This window comes from Topomyia yanbarensis, chromosome 3, assembly GCF_030247195.1.
Source record: "Topomyia yanbarensis strain Yona2022 chromosome 3, ASM3024719v1, whole genome shotgun sequence".
In the NCBI taxonomy this organism is placed as follows: Eukaryota; Metazoa; Arthropoda; class Insecta; order Diptera; family Culicidae; genus Topomyia; species Topomyia yanbarensis.
The window spans coordinates 366,215,415-366,233,902 of record NC_080672.1 but is presented as its reverse complement, the minus strand read 5'-3'; the positions used below and the strand labels follow the sequence as shown (position 1 = coordinate 366,233,902).

General features: G+C 38.1%; 2 protein-coding genes across 6 annotated transcripts in view; both read left to right on the top strand.

Moving 5' to 3' along the window:
• LOC131688459 (neurabin-1) overlaps nt 1–18,488 on the top strand; it is a 277,301-nt gene that overhangs the window by 58,888 nt on the left and 199,925 nt on the right. The gene's annotated exons all lie outside the window — the stretch shown is intronic.
• On the top strand, nt 7,014–8,287 carry LOC131688226 (testis-specific serine/threonine-protein kinase 3-like). Its single transcript, XM_058972398.1, has 2 exons — nt 7,014–7,175; nt 7,232–8,287. Exons 1-2 carry the CDS (start codon nt 7,068–7,070, stop codon nt 8,285–8,287), a joined length of 1,164 nt encoding a protein of 387 aa, XP_058828381.1. The 5' UTR covers nt 7,014–7,067.

Sequence of the window (18,488 nt, the reverse complement as noted above, 5' to 3'; positions counted from 1 at the left end):
GTAATTATTGGACAAATCTACAAACGTCGCCAAACAAAGACGTTTCTAGAACAATCGTCCAGTGATTTCGAAAAATCTCCTATATTTTTGGAAGCTCTACTGCGACATGCTGACCAGGGCTTTAACCGGCCACTACAACCTCAATTATCACATGGCAACTATCCAGCGCACTGAGTTATTTTCAAGTGATCTTTGTGAATCCGACAACACTAGTTTACAAGAAAAATGAAGCTTCAAGAAAAAGTATTTTTAGACTAATTTTGGGTCGCTGAACTCGAAAACAATATTAATTTTTTTGTTCAAAGAAGTGATTTTGTGATTTTCCCAAAAAACTCGTTTTTGAGCACTTTTGTAGTTTTTAGTCAATATTTCGTGTCAAAATCATTCAATTAATTTAGTAAATATGCAGGTTGAAAGGTGCCGAGATGCCCTTTCCAAAAACATATAATATGTGTCGATCATATGTAAAATTTTTGTGCTGCAAGCGACCAAAGTTTTAAAAAAGTGCATTTTTGACCATTTTTAAAAGTTACTCATTTTTAAATGATTTTTTTTACCGAGAAACAATTTTTTTTCGCATCTTTTAGAATCTAAGATGACAAATAATATGTTTACGTTAATTTTAAGCCTAATATCACTAACATCGGATGGAAAATGTTGATGCTGTGGCACATTGAGCGAAATGGAAATTTTATGATTTTAACGGGCCCTGCCCTGGTGCGGCGGTTTAGAGGGTGTAGCACTGGTCTCATAAGCCAGTCGTCAAATATTCGAGTCCCTATCAGGAAGGAGTCTCAGTGGGATCGTAGCACTAGCCACGTAATATTCTGTGAACTGAGAATCTGCTGTGAAACCTGTTGAAGCAGAAGGCTAAAATTCCTTTAATTCGTAAAATATGTACTCACCACAGACAAAACAAAACTTTTCCAACGATATTTCCACATTTTGAAAAGAGCACTTAGTTGTACAATGAAATGTCCAAAACCATTCAAATGCCGCAGGATGGATGGATGCAAGCTCGAGAAGACAGTACCCAACACAAACAATAACTATCAGGTATAGAAGATAATTTCAGCCGAAAGTATGATTGTGCGAAAAATAAAAAGTTACAATTTTCACTCAGTGCTTCATACCATCTACATTTTTCATCCGACTTTTGTGACCATTGGATTAAAATTTATGCAAAAAGATTATTTAGCTCATTAGATTCTAAAAGAATTTTCTTCTGTCCTTGATTTATTATAAAAAATTTAATAGAAATATGCATTTTTTTAAAAAAGGTCGAAAATTAGACTTTTTTTTACTTTGGATTGTAATCATAATAAATGTACATTTCTCGACAACAGAGGCGACGCGTGGTTCCATCGTCAACCTGTTCAATATACCACTAAGACCCTTAAAACGTCACAATCGTCTCTATGAGACGTTTCGGTTCAGCTGATTCTTTCGTCGTCGTTTTCATCCAACATCTAACGAATAGGACCAATGAAAAATGTTCGATGACAAAATTTCGCTGGAGCTGACCAAAACAAATTTGTTGTCAAATCCCACCAGTGAATTGTCCAACAAACTTCTTGTAGAATGCTTAATTTACCGTAGAAAAAGAACAAAAAATTATAACATATCCGAGAAGGTTCCCACTTAATTAGAATTGAAAAAGATTTCTTAACAGAAACAAGGGATGATCCATAAATGACGTAGCATTTTTGAGTGATTTTTAACACCTCCTTTTAACACAAACCCTTAAATACAAACCCCCCCCCACCCTGGTAATTACGTAGCTTGACGGTAAACCTCACCCCCTTGACCCCGTAAAAAATTTAAAAAAATAAAACTATGTTAGATGAAACGGGTAAAGCTACGTAGCATGATATGATACCCCCCTGTCGTCATCACAAAATACAAAACTCCCCCTCCCCCATATAATGCTACGTCATTTATGGATGATCCCTAAGCAATACAACCATGTATAACCTTCCGACAGTCGCGCTAGTGCACTGAGTGCACGCTGCTCTGAAAATCTAGCGAAATCGTCTTAGAGCAGCTGCGGCTGCTCGTTCAGTGAGCCGTTTGCGCGTCTTCCAGAGGGATAAAGAGATCAAAACTTATATATCGTTATATGATTTGAATTAACTTGCAATGTGGAATCTTATTTTTCTATACACCGAGAATTAATCGTCCTTCTGTGTAAGATAGATTGAAACATTTGTCAACCGGTTTTATAAAATACCTTAATTCCTTCAAATTTGATAGACATTTGAATGTTTTATTTTCCTTGCAAATTTTTGTAGCAAACAGACATTTAACATCCACGCGTTTATGATTAGAACAACCCCTGATTTGAGTTTGTCTGTTTTACACATTCAGTAGATATATTTTTAGCATGTGCATGCAAAGATCAAGATTTCTTTGACGCAAAACTGGATGGTTCATTATTATAGTTGAACCAACCAAATACATACGCGTATGTATGTCCCAGGGACAGAAACATCTTGTTAGACTACCCAAGAAAAAACAAGCGTTCGACCAACAGCTATGAACGCACGGCGCAAGGTGTTCGAAAATTATAAAGCGCTCTCGTTTTGTACACAGCTCCAATGCCCATATGTACATCGCAGCAATGCACGCTGGTTCAATATTTAATTTGAACCGGTGAAAAAGAGAATAGAAAGAGCCTCGCCCATGACACTCACGCTGCTATTCCAGCCGTCGCTCATGCAACTGCTCCCTCTAGAGCATGCGGTGAGAGTACGAGATGCGTGCATGTTTCTGGTTGCACCGGTCATAGGAAAGCACTGCTGGAGACGCTAGGTTGATTTATCGTTCAGATCAAATTATCGAACTTCAAGGTTCGGAGATTATTACTTTCATTAAAAATAGTTTACGTTCTACTGCTGTAATGTTAACGAAAAGTTGGTTTTGGGTCGTCTGATTGTTCCTACCTGTTCAGTGAACAGGTTGAACGTACCGACGCGTCGCCTCTGCTCGACAAACATACGATTACAGCTTAAAAGCCAACTGTCAAAATTCTCTTTGAAAGGAAATTCCGGACAAACCGTTACTGGCTAAACGCAGTTCATAGCAGTTAATTCAAGAGAAAATTTCTTTCTTTTGTTTACTATAAACATCTGTGATTGGCGGGTAACAGTTTGTCTGAAATTTCATTTCAAAGAGAATTTTGACAGTTGGCTTTTAAGCCGTAATCATATGATTTGATCTACGCATATTATACATTTTCGGAAAGGGCACATCAATACCTTTCGAATGTGTTAATCGGAAGATTTGTTCCTGAGATATTGACCAAAAACTGCAAAAAGTGCTCAAAAACACCTTTTTTAAAAAATCACAAAAACGGTTCTTTGAAAAAGAAAATTAATATGATTTTCGTGCTCAGAAAACACCTTTTTTCTTAACTTCATGCAATTAACCCAAAATTTGTAAACTAGTGCTATTGAACATCATATCATCTGATATGCAACTGCCCAGCAGTAGCGCAATGGCGATTTCAAGTTTTCGGCCGTCCTTACATAGGCGACACCGTGTTTGGATAACTGAAACTCAGAGACATACTAAAGATTCTTATCCATTATGATAGAGAGCTTTAGCCTTACTCGCAGGTGAGTAGAACTACTTGTGAGTTTAACTTACCTGCTGTTTGTTTTTGTGCTATTTTTCCCACCCTTCCCATTATATTTCCTCCCTATTTCTTCTCCTTTCCTTCCGCTCAGGAAATGATGAAAAGACACGGCAAGGCACAAATCCTCAACTACATACGGGGAACGTGCCATTTGAGCCAATATATTCTGATTCCTGATTGGAAGAGCAGAGCCGGCAAAGGTCAGCCTATAAGAGTGAGTTGATGGATGTTCGCTTCTCGTCAGCTGCATCTCATCAGACCCTCTTCACTTTGACAAACATCAGTCTTCAGTTCAGTAAAGCCATCGAACGAGTTTACACACCTACACTACTACAGAGTATCGTATAGCGCGCATTTTTTCTGTTCTTCGCTTCAATGCACACGACACATTTGGGAATATTAGCTAGTTCTGTCAACACCGACATGAAAGCGAAGAGAATGGCAAATAAAACGAAATCATCAAAGAGAAAGGAGTACATCCTTCTGAAACGCATTAGCCAAGCGGTAAAGAATGGCGGGTAGCAACTAGAAAAAGTATACTGCAAGAGTCTGTTTGGAAAGTAATTTTCGATTCTCGTTTTCATCTTGCGGCTGCAAATACTGATTGCAGAGATTCATACCTGGAGTCAGTGTGCCTGGGCGCGCAGTTTTTTAAAATAATGAAGTGTTTGGTCAGTTCCTAAAAGATCTACACGCAGGAATCTTACCTATTCTCTTGAAACCATTATTATAGGGAGCACATCGTTTGGCATAAGTTCATTTGGCATAACAGCAGGTGACGCATGATTTCGTTTGGCATAATGTTCATTTGGCATAATGGTCGTTTGACATAATGATCATTTGGCATAATAGTCGTTTGACATAATTTGTTGAAATATACCTTAAGATCAGTTATATTAAATCGCTTTAAGCATGGTGGTTGTTAGCTCCGATTTTTGAGTAACCCGGGCAAATGAGTGGATCATAGGTTGGCTAAAGAGCTATATGCTTAATCGCAGGCGATTTGAACTACTTGTGAGCTCAACTTACCTGCTGTTTGTTTTAGTGCTGTTATTTTTCCCGCCGTTCCAATCCTACCTCCTCCCTCCTTCTTCTTTCCCTCCGCTCAGGAAATGACGAGAAGACACGACAAGGAACAAATCCCCGATTACAGAAGCAGAAAGTGCCACTTGAGCCAATATATTCTGATTCCTGATTCCATGGCGACATGACCGGGAACTCACTCACTGTCAGAATGTGAACCGTACACCGAATACTAAATAGCAGAATGACGGTCCTCGTGACCATCCAAGAACACACGCGAATATGTGAATCAAAATCGAACTTATACACGCGAAATCACATACACGTAAGCACACGCTACAAACACGTCAACATACGATCGCTTAGGCCCTTCGCGATACACCCACGATCGCGCAAACTTGATATACACTTGACACCCCGGCTATAAGATGAACATTTTAGTACATACGATATTACAAAGGCGTTCTCAAAAGCGAACCCACAAACGTCTGTGTTCGCGCGATCATTAGTCGATCACGTCAGGAAATCTTTACCCTCCGTCCTAGCAACTTAGTCCATACATTCAGTTGGACCAATAAAAAAGCTCATATTTATTAGACAACACAATCCATGAAGACTGGGAACTCTAGTGATATGGTAGAATTCACTTTCTTCTGGCATCTGAACCGACGGTCACGGTCCGCGCGATCATCCAATAACACACGCAAATATTGGAAAGGCACACAGTTTATGCACGCTTCATACAAACGCACACGCGATCGAACACGTTAACGTACAAACGCTCGAGCCCTTCACGATGATACACGCAATCGTGAAAGTCCTACGCTCGCACATATTTAAACCGTACAATGAATATCACATTCAGAGTTACGGCCCGCTGCAATTGGCCTCAAAAAGAGTTTGTGAGTGACTGCAATTTTAGTGAATGATTCTAACGCGGAGCACTTGCGAGAACCTTCACAGCTTCATTAAGGCAACTCTCAAAAAAAATCCCATTAACGACCCGAAGTGTAGTCATGACACTCCGATTATGTCACAGACATTACCCACCCATCTTTTTTCAAGGCAAAATATAAATATTTTTCAATGTATCGATTACAAATCGAATGGGTTATCCTGTTTTCAATCCTATCCAAAGCCCTTTTAGGTAAACTAAACAGAAGAAAATTTCATCAAGTTAAATCAGAGTTGGAGATTTTAAAATTTCGACCCATTTCTTCGAATCAATTTTCAATGCCCGCTTACCCCATTTTTCGTTAAAGTAGGAATCGAATGTTTTACCAAAGTCCATCCCACATATGCCAAAACAAACGCCCCAAAATTCCATCAAAATCGGAGAAAATCCATACAACCAGTGACAACATTTTTAAAACGCATCACTTAAGTATAACAATATGGTCAGGCACTGTAGTTTTCTATTCATATTTTTTGCAGCCTTTATGTGAGCATTCTTAAGCACAGAAAATATTGAAGAAATCCGTTGATCAAAGGAAAACAATCCGTAGGATTGGCATCACTGATCGACAACAGCAACGCACGACCAGAAGTTCGAGAGTGCACTTATGCGGCGCAGTACAGCACGAAACATCAATGGGATCCGAACGAGAGTTCTGCAGCCGCCAACGATGAATGAAATAACTCGACGACGTCGCTGGCTACTTCAATTCAGTATTTATACATTCCCTTTCTTCTCCTTTGGCTTCGGGAGGGTATTATTTGCTTCGGCTGGACTTTTATTGTATGCATTCGAAATAACAGCTCATTCACGACGCCTGTCTCACTGCCAGTGTTGAGAGTATCTACACCGAGCTGGTGGTTTGACACAACCCGACCGAACGACCGACCGTCCTATCGGGGAAGGGTTGCTCATCAGACTGCAAATCCGGATGTGACAGTTTTCGTTCGTCACCGTGAATGAATTCGGGAGATGAGGATAAAGAAAAATATCCCATTGACGGTATCGCTATAGTGCTGCTACTTGGAACCAGGAAGGAATCGTAAAAAAAAGGTGTATTTCTGAGCTCAATCCAAATGATGAATCTTTTGTTCGGGTGCATTTGTGCTGGCTGTCGCTAATTGGAGTCGTGTTCTGCCACTTCTATTGACGGATACTACTTAAATTTTTTTTGAAAGGATTCCGGGAGTTTTGAAGAGGGAAGCCGTCAAACGAATTTGTTGGGTTTTGTCAAATAAAATCTTATTCGTGGTTCAGATCATTGCTGTGAAACTTGTTGATATGCGATGCCGGGTTTACCGGAAGCGATTCTCCGTTGAGAACATCACAAATCAAAGAATGCTACGCAAAATTATTATTAAGACATATTGTACAAAATTTATGTTGACATTTTCGAACGTTAAATTAATAGTCTACCAAATTTACCAATATTTTGAAAATGTGTTCTAAATTATGTGCTCAAAAATAGAATCAGTTGCGGGGAGAAAAACCGCACAAGAACACATCAAAACACTAGGTTACCGCTTTGTCGCCCGTCTCGGAGAGGGTACTTTTTCAAAGGTTTGTTTTCCTTTAAATCATCGGCGGCTCGACTCATGATCATCTCCCGGCCCCAGGTCTACCTAACGGAGTACACCAGCAAAGAGTCCAACACGGTGGAGAAGTTAGCATGCAAACTGATCGATACGATGCTTTGCAGTGCCAAGTTCAAGCGGAAATTCCTACCGCGAGAACTGGCCGTTCTGTTGAGAGTGCACCATCCTCACATTATTCGGATTCAGGCGATTGTGAAATGCCACTCCAAGATTTTCATTTTTATGCGTTACGCCGAACTGGGCGATCTGCTGACGTTTGTTCTGGCTCATGGTCCAATCGGTGAGAACCAGTCCCGTATCTGGGCCCGACAGATAGCGTTGGCACTGCAGTACCTGCACGAGGCGGGAATAGCACATCGTGATTTGAAGTGTGAAAACATTCTCATAACAACGAACTTCAATGTTAAGCTAAGTGATTTCGGGTTCGCGCGACATGTGATGAAGGAAGGAATGGTCAGTTTGAGCAGTACGTATTGTGGCTCGTTCGATTATGCTGCACCGGAAATACTGAAGGGACAACCGTACGATGCGAGGGCTTCCGATATGTGGGCCTACGGTGTGCTGCTGTATGTAATACTGAACAAATCGATGCCTTTTAAAGGGAAAACTAAAATTGTGTTCGAGCAGCAAATGGCACGAAAGTGGCAGTTTCGATCCAGAGTTCGCAGTAAGCTATCCACCCAGGTCAAGTCCTTGGTAGGAAATTTGCTGGAGCCGAACCCCATCATACGATGGACGGTGGAGGAGGCTTTAATCAGTGACTGGTTCATGGATGTGGCCAAGCTAAGGGCACTGAACACGGACGAGTTCAGTGCCCTCGCAAGTGCTCGGTCATCGACGAAGAATTCTCGGGACATCCTGCTTATTCAGTCTAAGCTGAAAGTGTCGGGTAGTGATGTAATCACGACCATAAAAGAGATTGCTGGCCAAAGTGTTCAAAGCTTTGCGTCGAAACTCTCGACGAAAACGTCTACCATACATCTACTGCAGGAAGTGTCTTGTGATTCGAACGAGAAAAAAGTTGATCCGGTGGTGTCTAGTCCTTCAGCGACTGTTAAGGAGAAATCGGGTTATTAAAAAAGAAGTCAGTTTCATCATATGTATAACGAATTAAAATTTTTTGGGTATACACATATTTTTAGTTGGCTCCTTAGAGGTTATTTCAATAATTGAACTAATCTCAACTGGTAGCCGTCTTGTAAATGGCTCAATAGTCAAAAATCGACAAGCAAGATTCGCTATTTGACCTGGTTCTGTTCTGCTACATATGTATTCTACTGCTGTGAGGCATGATAGTTGCACAAGCGGGAAATATCCCACTTTCGGTGCAGATGTTTGCACCCATTCGTTGATGGTGGGATCCAGGATCCGGAAAGATGCAAACGAAAGGCTTTTTTAATTTGGGTTATATTACAATCGAGGAGTAAACATTCCACAATACGGTTTGAGTAACTGTGTATATAAAAGATTGGGTATGTTTGGAAATAGGTTCATTTGGGATTTTCGTTTTTTCCCGGTCGCTTTTAATTTCGCACATATTAATTTTTTTATGATGATCTCATTGTTATCATAGAAGTTTTTGTATTGTATTGGAATATGAATGACTGGCGTCCAAAAGGGACTAACCTACAATTTTGAACTAGAATACTTCTAACGTTTCAATACGGGGGTCCCGTTTCATAAGCTTCTACTGAGGTATTTCCCCAGTTTTGAAATCTAAACAATTTTCATTGTACTGAACGAAATCACTATATTTTTGCACTATCTCATCGGAAATATGTGCACGTATATTGTATTTAATTCCGTAAAATGTACGAGTTTTGTAAATAACGAAAATAATGTATTTTGTGAAAATTGTAATTATCTGCGCCATGATTGGTCCGTGCTATTCCACTGGCATGAGACACATGTTACAGCGGTGTTAGCCACGCCCCGTATCATACCTACGTTCGTTGGCTTATATATAAAGAATGTAAATTATTCAGAAAACAAACAAATTCCGTCTAATTCTAAGCATTATAAGCAAAACCAAACAAAATACTCAAGAACTACCAAAGTTGAAGAGAAAATAAAAACTGCATCACTTGTAAATGTACCTATAAAAAAAAAGGCAATAAAGCAAATTTAAACTATTAAAAAAACTGTACATTATTCAGTTCATATTCTGTTTTACCGGTCGGATCAGCTCGTTGTCAGTAGCTTGAATACAATTTTTTAAATCGGGCCTTGGAAGGCCCACAGAAACGATGATTTTCTGTAACTAGACAGCACACTACCGTTAGCCATGCACCAAAACAACTAAGATTGATTTCCGACCAACACTATCAAACAGCCGTCGACATCTGCTGATACACCACAGACAGGCCAAAAAATAAATGCCCGACAAACAATATTCCACGATATCCCCAATCCAATATTAACATACCTAGGGAAGAAAAAAAAACAAAGAAAACGGTTATGCCAGAGTCACTCGAAAAAGACCAAACATCTAACAGTGAAAATCAAAGCTCTTGCGGCGACGACATGGACACAACACAAGCAAGAGAGAGAGAGAGAGAAAAGGCAGACGGAGTGATCAGCAAGCGACAGAGGGTAACCTTGACCGTTGATCTCCACCTTAAAAGAAAATTAACACAAGAAGCGGATACCAGTGTGCCCAGGATAGTCGACAGAAAAAATATCCCATTTTTCCTGGAGAAAATTTTGATTAGGACGCAAGTAACATTGAGAGCTTTTCGTTGTTAACTTTCTTTTTCGCTTATTACAACGTCACTATATCGTTTGAATCAATTTTCCAGAACACATCGGAAGTCGACTGTTTCTACTACTATATTTTACGAAGAGTTGAGTAGTAAAACTTGGAACGACCGAGTAATGAACAGAAGAGAAAGACCCCGAAGATAATCTCTCATTGTTACTTACGTCCCAAGCTTGAGGTGAAAAATGCATTTTCGATATAACCGCTGTGGTGCAATCAGCATTGCATCATAGTAGCAATGCTCTTAAGAGTCATGGAAAAAAATTCCAAATTTCAAAACAAAAATATTACGCCATTTTCGACTGATTTTGATGATTAAAATGTCGTTGGAGGCGGAATTAAATGTTCTTGCGAATTATCATTAGAACAAAGACATGCCTTCGAAAAAATGTTTAACCGCTTGCCAATTTTTCATAGGAAATTCTCAAAAAATGGCAATTGTTGTGATAAAATTGCTTAATTGTTCTTAATTTAACTACATTATCATTTTTCAGCTGTTTTCGATTTTTTAACAGTTCTGGAAAGAAAAAATAGACCTTTCCAACATAAATGCATAATGTTGGAAAGGTCTATTTTTTTCTTTCCAGAACTGTTAAAAAATCGAAAACGGCTGAAAAATGATAATGTAGCTAAATTTTTGGTGCTGAAGGTCCCAGAAACCAAGATTTAGTGGGTATAGTAACTGGTCAAACGTGGTTTTGTATTGCATTTGACTGGACTAGTCAACCTATACTAGGCCACTTCAAAAGTCCATTCAATGTCTTCGTCTCAACAGAATCCGACACTAACTTAGTGACAGGGACATGGAATATAGCATATTGCATTGGCTTGCTAAACCAAACCAAATTTTTACTACATTAATTCTTATCAGCTTAATCAGAATTTTTTTCTTGCGGGACATCATGCAGGACTAAAGATTTGCTCAGAAACAAAAATAAGATTTTCAGAGCTAGCGACAATTAGCTTAGCTTAGGACTGTCACGGAATTCGACAGTATTCTGATGAGACGAAGTCGACACGTAAATTCCATTACTAATTAAGAAAGAATATGAAAATTCACGTATAAAACGATTCATAGTAATTTCTCGTGTTCACTTAACCGTTATGTGTCCAACAAAAAAACACCTTTAACAGGCCCACGTACCAGGTACCCGGTACCCACAAATTGAAATGCACATAACTATGGTTTCCTTTAACCGATTTGGACACTTTTAGATGTCGTCCTCTTTTTGATTCTGTAAATTTGAACCGGTTGAATGGATCTGGTTCTGGGTAATTCGGATTTTCCGGAGTAATGTTCCTGTACTACCAGGAATTGAATAACCACTCACGGCCCCAGGGGAACCTGTTCCGGAATGTCTGTTCCGGAGTCAAATGACCTGGTTTCAAAACCACGAGATATAGCCTACTGATGCAATTCTAAGAGTTTTGATACCCATATTGCTAGTATTCCATTGAAATTCACAAATAGTATCCCAGTACTGGAACATGTTTACGGAAATCCGGATTCCCGGGAACCGAATGATGTAACCCAATTCATTTTTACCAAGGCTAAAAGTGAATGAGTTCCCATCGGTTGGTAATTACATTAGTTGTTGGTATTTCAGTTTTGTGGGTACCATTCAGGAGCCCCTCCTCACTCCGCCCCAATATTATTAACCCAAATGTTTGACTTAGTGAAGTTATAAGATGTCACAAAGTTTCAATTTCCAGCTATAGATAAAACATGAGAATTTCATAAGTTGAAACCTAAAAAGTACCCGGGTACCGCGCCGGACACATAACGGTTAAAAAAATATTTAAATACAAGAACCCGATAGTTTTTTCATCTTTAGCTAACTTTCTAAGTCTGAATTTTTTTCCATATTTTTGGTATTTCGTCGGAGAAATTTTATATTTTTCAAAAAATAAAGAGTTTCTATTTATTCCAATTTCTTCTCTTGGTCTATTGTTTCATGTTTGAATTTTCTGCATTTTTTGTTATTTCTTTTCCCCTTTCATCCTGGTTTTTTAGCCGTTCGTGTATACTTGTTTTACATTTTGTTTTATATATTTTGCTTCATGTTTTCCTTTCTAAAATTTTGTTTTTTTTTAATTCGTCCATTTTTTAATATTTCATCTTTTAATGTTTTTTAATTTTTGTTTTTTATCTATCGTTTTATTGGTTCTTTTTCATACGGTTGTTCAATTGATCTTATTAAATTCATTGATTTAAGTCACATTTTTTTTCCTATTTTTTGTATGGATTTTTTTCAATATTCTTCAATTTTTCTTTATTGTTGTGTCCCATTACCTGTAGTACTTTTCTTTTTTGCTCATTTGAACAATTTTGAATTTTGTGTTTTCCATTTTGTTCATTTTATCATTTGAACATGTTGACCATTAGTTTATTTCGATCTTTTTGTGCTTTGTTCATGTTTTCTGTTTTCCATTTCATCTAATTTTAAGTTTTACTTTATATGAATTTATTTATTATTTAACCCATTTATTTTTTAGTATTCTCTTATTTTTCTTTATTGTAATATTCCTATGTTTCCCATTTCGTCTAACATTTCCATTTTCATCTATTTAAACCATTTTGAGTTTACATGTTTTGTATGATTTCAGTTTTGTCTTTTTTCGAGCTCTTTCCACTTGTTCCTGTTTTTTATTATATTTTTTTTCCTTTAAACTATTCTGTCCAATTATTTCCATTTATTTCTACTTCTATTATTCCATTGCTCTCATTCAGTTCCAAATTAGATCATTTACAAAAAATAATTTGACGGCTTTTTTTATTTTACGAAACAATATTTGTTTATGCCATGGTTCTTCATCATTTATTCTATTTTAAAATATATTTACAACATTTTCCCCGTTTTTCTGTTTTCTTTCTCTCAGTTTTTTATTTTGATACATTTTTTTATATTTTTATCATTTTGTATTTTTGTTATTTCTACATCTAACTCAGTGGATCCATTATGTTCATTTCTTTATTTGTGTACTTTTTTGTAGCTTTGTTTTAATTTTTTTATGTTCATTTTTCTTCTTTTTGTCGTTTTTTCCTGTTTTCCATACCGACGATATTTCATTTTACATTTTGTCGCTTACCTGTTTAGCATTATTTTGACCATATTGCAATATTTTTCTATTTCTTCAATTTTAGTCTAATTTTCTTTTTATTTGATTCGTCTAATTTGATTGTTTCATATATTCAAGCTGTTTTATGTTGTTATTTATTCAAGTTTTTTACAAACTTTCAAATTTCAACTTTTCCATTGGTTCTTTTTCGGTCTTTTCTACGCTTTGGATTTTGTTTTATTTTGGATATCGGTAAGTTTTTGATTATTTGCATGTTATTAATCTATTTCTATTATTGTAAATGCCACTTTTCAGCTTTCTCGTTTTGTTCAATTTTAATTACTTATTTTTTTCTCGCTTGTTCCTTATTTATTTATTTTTTGTTTTCTTCTCTTTAAATTCTACCTCCATTGAAAGTTCTTTTTGCTCCTTTTTTATTTATTGCATGTTTATTTTGCAACTGTAATTTGTACAAGGTTGTAATTGCGACTTTTTTTAATAATGCTGTACCAAATATATGAATAAGGGACTCGCTAAAATCATTTTTCCCCGAAAACGAACAAAGTCAGCTACATTTTCGTGCAAATGAGATGCTGTATTTTCAGAGGCCGGAAATATTGCAGCGTATCGACATGTCCGAAAATGTACCAGATAAAGATCCGAACGAATCCATGCAATACCGACACTTGGATAAATATTAAATATTGGTAAATCGACTCCTTTCAAAATCACTAAAAATTTCGTAGGGATATTTAAAAGGTTTTACGATCAAAATTTGGTCGACTTAAGCTTGACGCATTTGTTTGCACGATATTAAAAAAAATCTGAAAAACTCTAGTTAGCCTGCGCGCAGAAAGATGCATGTTTTTTAATTTTGACATTTGCTCTTCGGTTATAAAAGTGTTGTCCAAGCAAGAGAAGCAACACAGCGGGATTCTTCTCACGTATCGCCTGAATCCGAACTACTTGCACGTCGAGTAGTCGAAATCTTTAAAAGTAGCCAAATTAATTGCCACCAGCGTAATGCAAACCGGAAGGGAAAAGTAGTCGATATTTTCAAGCAGTTGAAGCTGTCCAAGCTCACACAGAAATATCTGATTCGGCAGGCTTTCTGTACCTGTGATTTGAAAAGTGACATTTTTATTGCAACAGAGAGCTTCAACCAAAAAAATTACGTGAAAGAGTGCATGAAAAAGGACAAGAACTGTCCATACACACAAGGGCTTAGCCCAATCGAGGACTATTATACCATCATCAAGCAGAACCTGAAGAAGACCCATGACTGTTTAAGTAAACTGGCTGCCGCGAACAAAGTGGACGAGGTGGCTGTACATAATTTGATGGCAGTAGTTAAAAGACGTTTAACCGAAGGCTTAACTGAATATTTTTCTGTGTTTTATACTAATTGAACTTATGAACAAAAAAGCTTTTTTAATACAATATTGAATACATGCATTCTTGTTTGACCAAATTTTGATCATAGACTGTACTGGTAGATGAGTGGTAAACGTGACGGCCACTTAGCTCAGTAGGTCTGCGTTCGGTCCCAGCCGAGGTCTGTGAGAACTCTGTGTCACGACTTCCTTCACAAGGGAAGTAGAGCCGTTGATCCCGGTCCATGTGTTGCTGACTCGATATCTGGTTGTGGAAACACCTCTTTGGCGTCGGTGATAGACACTCAGCGCGGACAGCAACCGACGACAAATTATAGAAAACAGAAATAAAATTAAAAAATCATTTAAATTAACAGCATTCAGTGTATTTTCCTATGGTTCTGGCACAAAAGTTTATATTCAGTATACTTGGCCCTTATGCTGGACCCCCTGGGCCCATAATTTCTCTCTACAGTCCTGATTGCGATGTTTTGTTTAATAATTATAATTTTAAAAGGGCGTAACTCAAAACTTTTTAAACAGTTTCCTTGAACATACATTCAGGACCAAACTGACCTCTTCGTTTTAATGAAATATTTTAGTAAGTGATGATGTATTAATTTTAATTGATTGTCGTTGATTTCAATCCGTTTGTTTTTCTATTCAGTCAATAAAAAGGCTTGTTTCGAAAAATTTGTCTAACGAATTTATTCGAAACTAACCAGAAATGTAGAATAGAAGACTGAACCAACTGACGTTTTAGGTTTTGATGCCCGTTTTTTTATAATAATTTAAAATGTAGCTGTGATTGTAGTAAATATTTTTCTGATCAAATTAGCACCAACCGAGTAATACTTTTACTCGTCTAAGATAGTTGAAATAAGTCGCAAACAAAAACAAGAAATGCTGATTGGTGAAAGTGGCACACAGGTCACCTGAGCATCTATCAAAAACCATAAACTTCACATAAACCTACTTAATCGGCAATGTTTCGACTTTACCAAACCCCCTGTTAAGGTAATAAATCAACCATTCTTATTGAGATGTCAACCGAATTGACTCTGCAAATACTCGCAGTAGAAAAACCACAAACTTCCACACTGATCCATAACGGCACCAAAGCCAAAGACGTGACCGTTCTAGTGGGGACCCCCCCCTCCACACGGACGAGACCACATCGATATGTATGAACCAGTTTCCAAAACTCGTCCTGCTTGATGGCAAACAATGGGGGTGTGGACTTTTGCAGTACAAGCGCACCGGCTACCGGCTCTTATCTAGCACTAGCTGTAGACGAAGAATGAGGGTTGTGGGGCGAAACGAAAGCGAGAAAATAGTTTTCCAATAAAATGTGGACAATTGACAGCGAGAAAGAGAGAGAGAGAGAGAAAGAAAGAGAAGAGCAAAAGAAAGCAAACATTCCTTTAGACAGTGAGCCTTCATATAACAGGTTTGAATAAACCTACATACAGCATCAATGCGAATAAAAACCGGTTCAGAACTGGGTATGTGTCGAGCAATGGGGCCAAAAGAGTCTTCGATAGTTCGGTTGAATAGTAAACTGATACTCTGACAAATGTTTCCTCGTAGACGACGGGTTTCGTGTCAATTGTTGTGGTCACCGGATGGTACTTGGGATGTTAAAAAATAACATTGAACTAGATCAGCATGCAAACGTCAGTTTGGACCAAAATGGATGAGGGACTGTCTCAATTTATACCAAACCAAGGTCCACAATTTTTGTTCTGTTATTTTTCATACCAAAATATATTTTTCGATGGTTTACTTTTACGTGTGAAGCGAGGGCAAAAAAGCTATAAGTAGTTATGAAATTTGCGTTTCGACTTCGTCTCGTCGGTATCCAACACTAACTTAGTGCCAGGACTAAGCTAGCGCCGGATTGGCGCTGATTCCTGTGTATTCCTGAGCGAAATCCTAATAAAACGTGATGTCTCGCAAGAAGGAATTCTGTTAAACTGGTGAGCACTAGTAAAACGCAGGCTCCTTAGCTAATTTATCTGTGAATTCTGCCCAAATAGATTATGCTTAAACTTCAAATTAATTGTGAATCTTTGATAGTGTTGTGTTTGTGGTTAGAGGTGAATGAACCATTCTATACAAATGTAGCATGAACTACGTTTACATGTAAGAAAATATAAATCCAAAAAATAGTCGAACATATTACCTGTATCAATCAGATCCCGTAGGAACATTTTCAACTCGGGAAGATATTTGCCTATGCACGCATAATTTCACGCGAATCCATTCAAAGACTTTTAATTTTATCCCGTAATGTTATGACTATCTGGTGGAGAACCAGTGTTTCATTTTAGATACATAAATAAGCTAAGACAAGCATCCACTTTTAAGAACGCAACCACAATTATTCTTTTTTCACATGGTTAGTAAATGAATCAGCAGAGTTTTCTTTTATAATTCATTTAACCATCCACTTACCGGTCCGAAAATTGGACTCGTACTCTAGGTACGCTCCAGTGGACAAATCATACTAACACTTGATGTTGACTTCGGCAGCAGCACCAGCAAACATTGGCCTACCTTTGGAAGCGACCGCAAAAACAACCTTCTCTTATTTGTTCTTTTACTAGTTTGTCCTACAATTTTACTGCTACCCCCTATTCCCGCCCAGTTACACACCACGGTGGTTGAAGCTGGCATGACATTTACCGGTGACGACCGAGGTTCTTATATTTAGTCCCCTAGCATAATCAGACTTCAAACGTGCGGGAGAAATTTGTGACAGGAAGGGAAACATCTGCTAATCTTCAGCTTCAACACGTTTCCCGCCGTCGGATTGCGACTCCCCGGCGAACCGCAAGACGCCCGGAGATGGTGAGGAAATTAATCCACATTTCGAGATCGTCATCTGTGTGTCGGGTCGAGGGGTAGACTAATTTCATTGAACAGTGTCAAAATGTGTTGCGTCGGTAGCCGTGGTAGTTTATTCTGAACATGTTTGGGTATTTAAATTGATCATTAACTATAACTAACTGCGCTATTCGAAAATTATTTGAATATCTGATTATCAAAACTGAGTTTATATGCGGTCACGACTAGCCTCAAACTATTTTGACCATCGCTCTTTCCTATAAGTCGCGTTGTGCATTTTTCATGAAGACCCATGCGGATAGTAATTACAACCCGTTTTCGGCTGGTGGTACGACAGTGATGTGTACCATTACGAGGCACTTTTAAAGTAGCTGTTGCTGTTATAATAGCCCACAGTAGCTCGTTGCATCACAGGTTTAGTACTAGTGAAGACGCAGGTTAAGCGCCCGTACTTCTGGAACATATCTCTGCCTTAGTGGGCTTATCCAGACACCTTCCGTCTCACGAGAAAAATAAATGGTGTCATCGTATTTCTTAGCGCTTCTGTGAAGAAATCCATAAATCTGTTTGATGTGTGGAGTCTTCAATAAAGGAAGAGCAACAGCTGAGTTTCGGTGTTATCGGAATCTATCACGGTTTTGCATGAAGGAGAACTAATACCAGTTTAGAGACAACTTCTACTAAAAACAAAAAAACACCGATGATACACTGGCGACATTTTTCAGAAATTTACTCGATTGACCCATGAAGAAGACCGTAACCAACGGTCGAAACGTTTGGATGTTCCAAACAGTAGTGTGTGCTAAAATTTATCTTATTGAACAGCCAAATAAACTCTCCCAAGCAGACAGCTTCAAATGTTCTGTTCTACTGGGTGCAGTAGATTTGGACACATTTGTTATATCTCCCGCTTTGGTTATTGCAGCATCCAGAAAGTTGAAGTTCTCGTATGCTCCTAGACCGCCGCCTGTAATTTCTATCATACGTCGACGCCGAACGGTAGACCGGCGGCGCGCCGCTGAACTATTTTCCCGTGCCGTAGTATTATATGGTGGAGGGGTAGTTTTTTGACGATTTGTGTCGACAGGGTGGGGGTCATATCATGCTACGTAGCTTTTTTTGGGGAGCATAGGTTTTTTCATTCTTGAAAAAATCTAATCAAGCTCTCTACATTTTTTTTTCTTTATTCAGCATGTTATGATTCCTTTTATTAGTATAGCTCTACTATACGTTATCT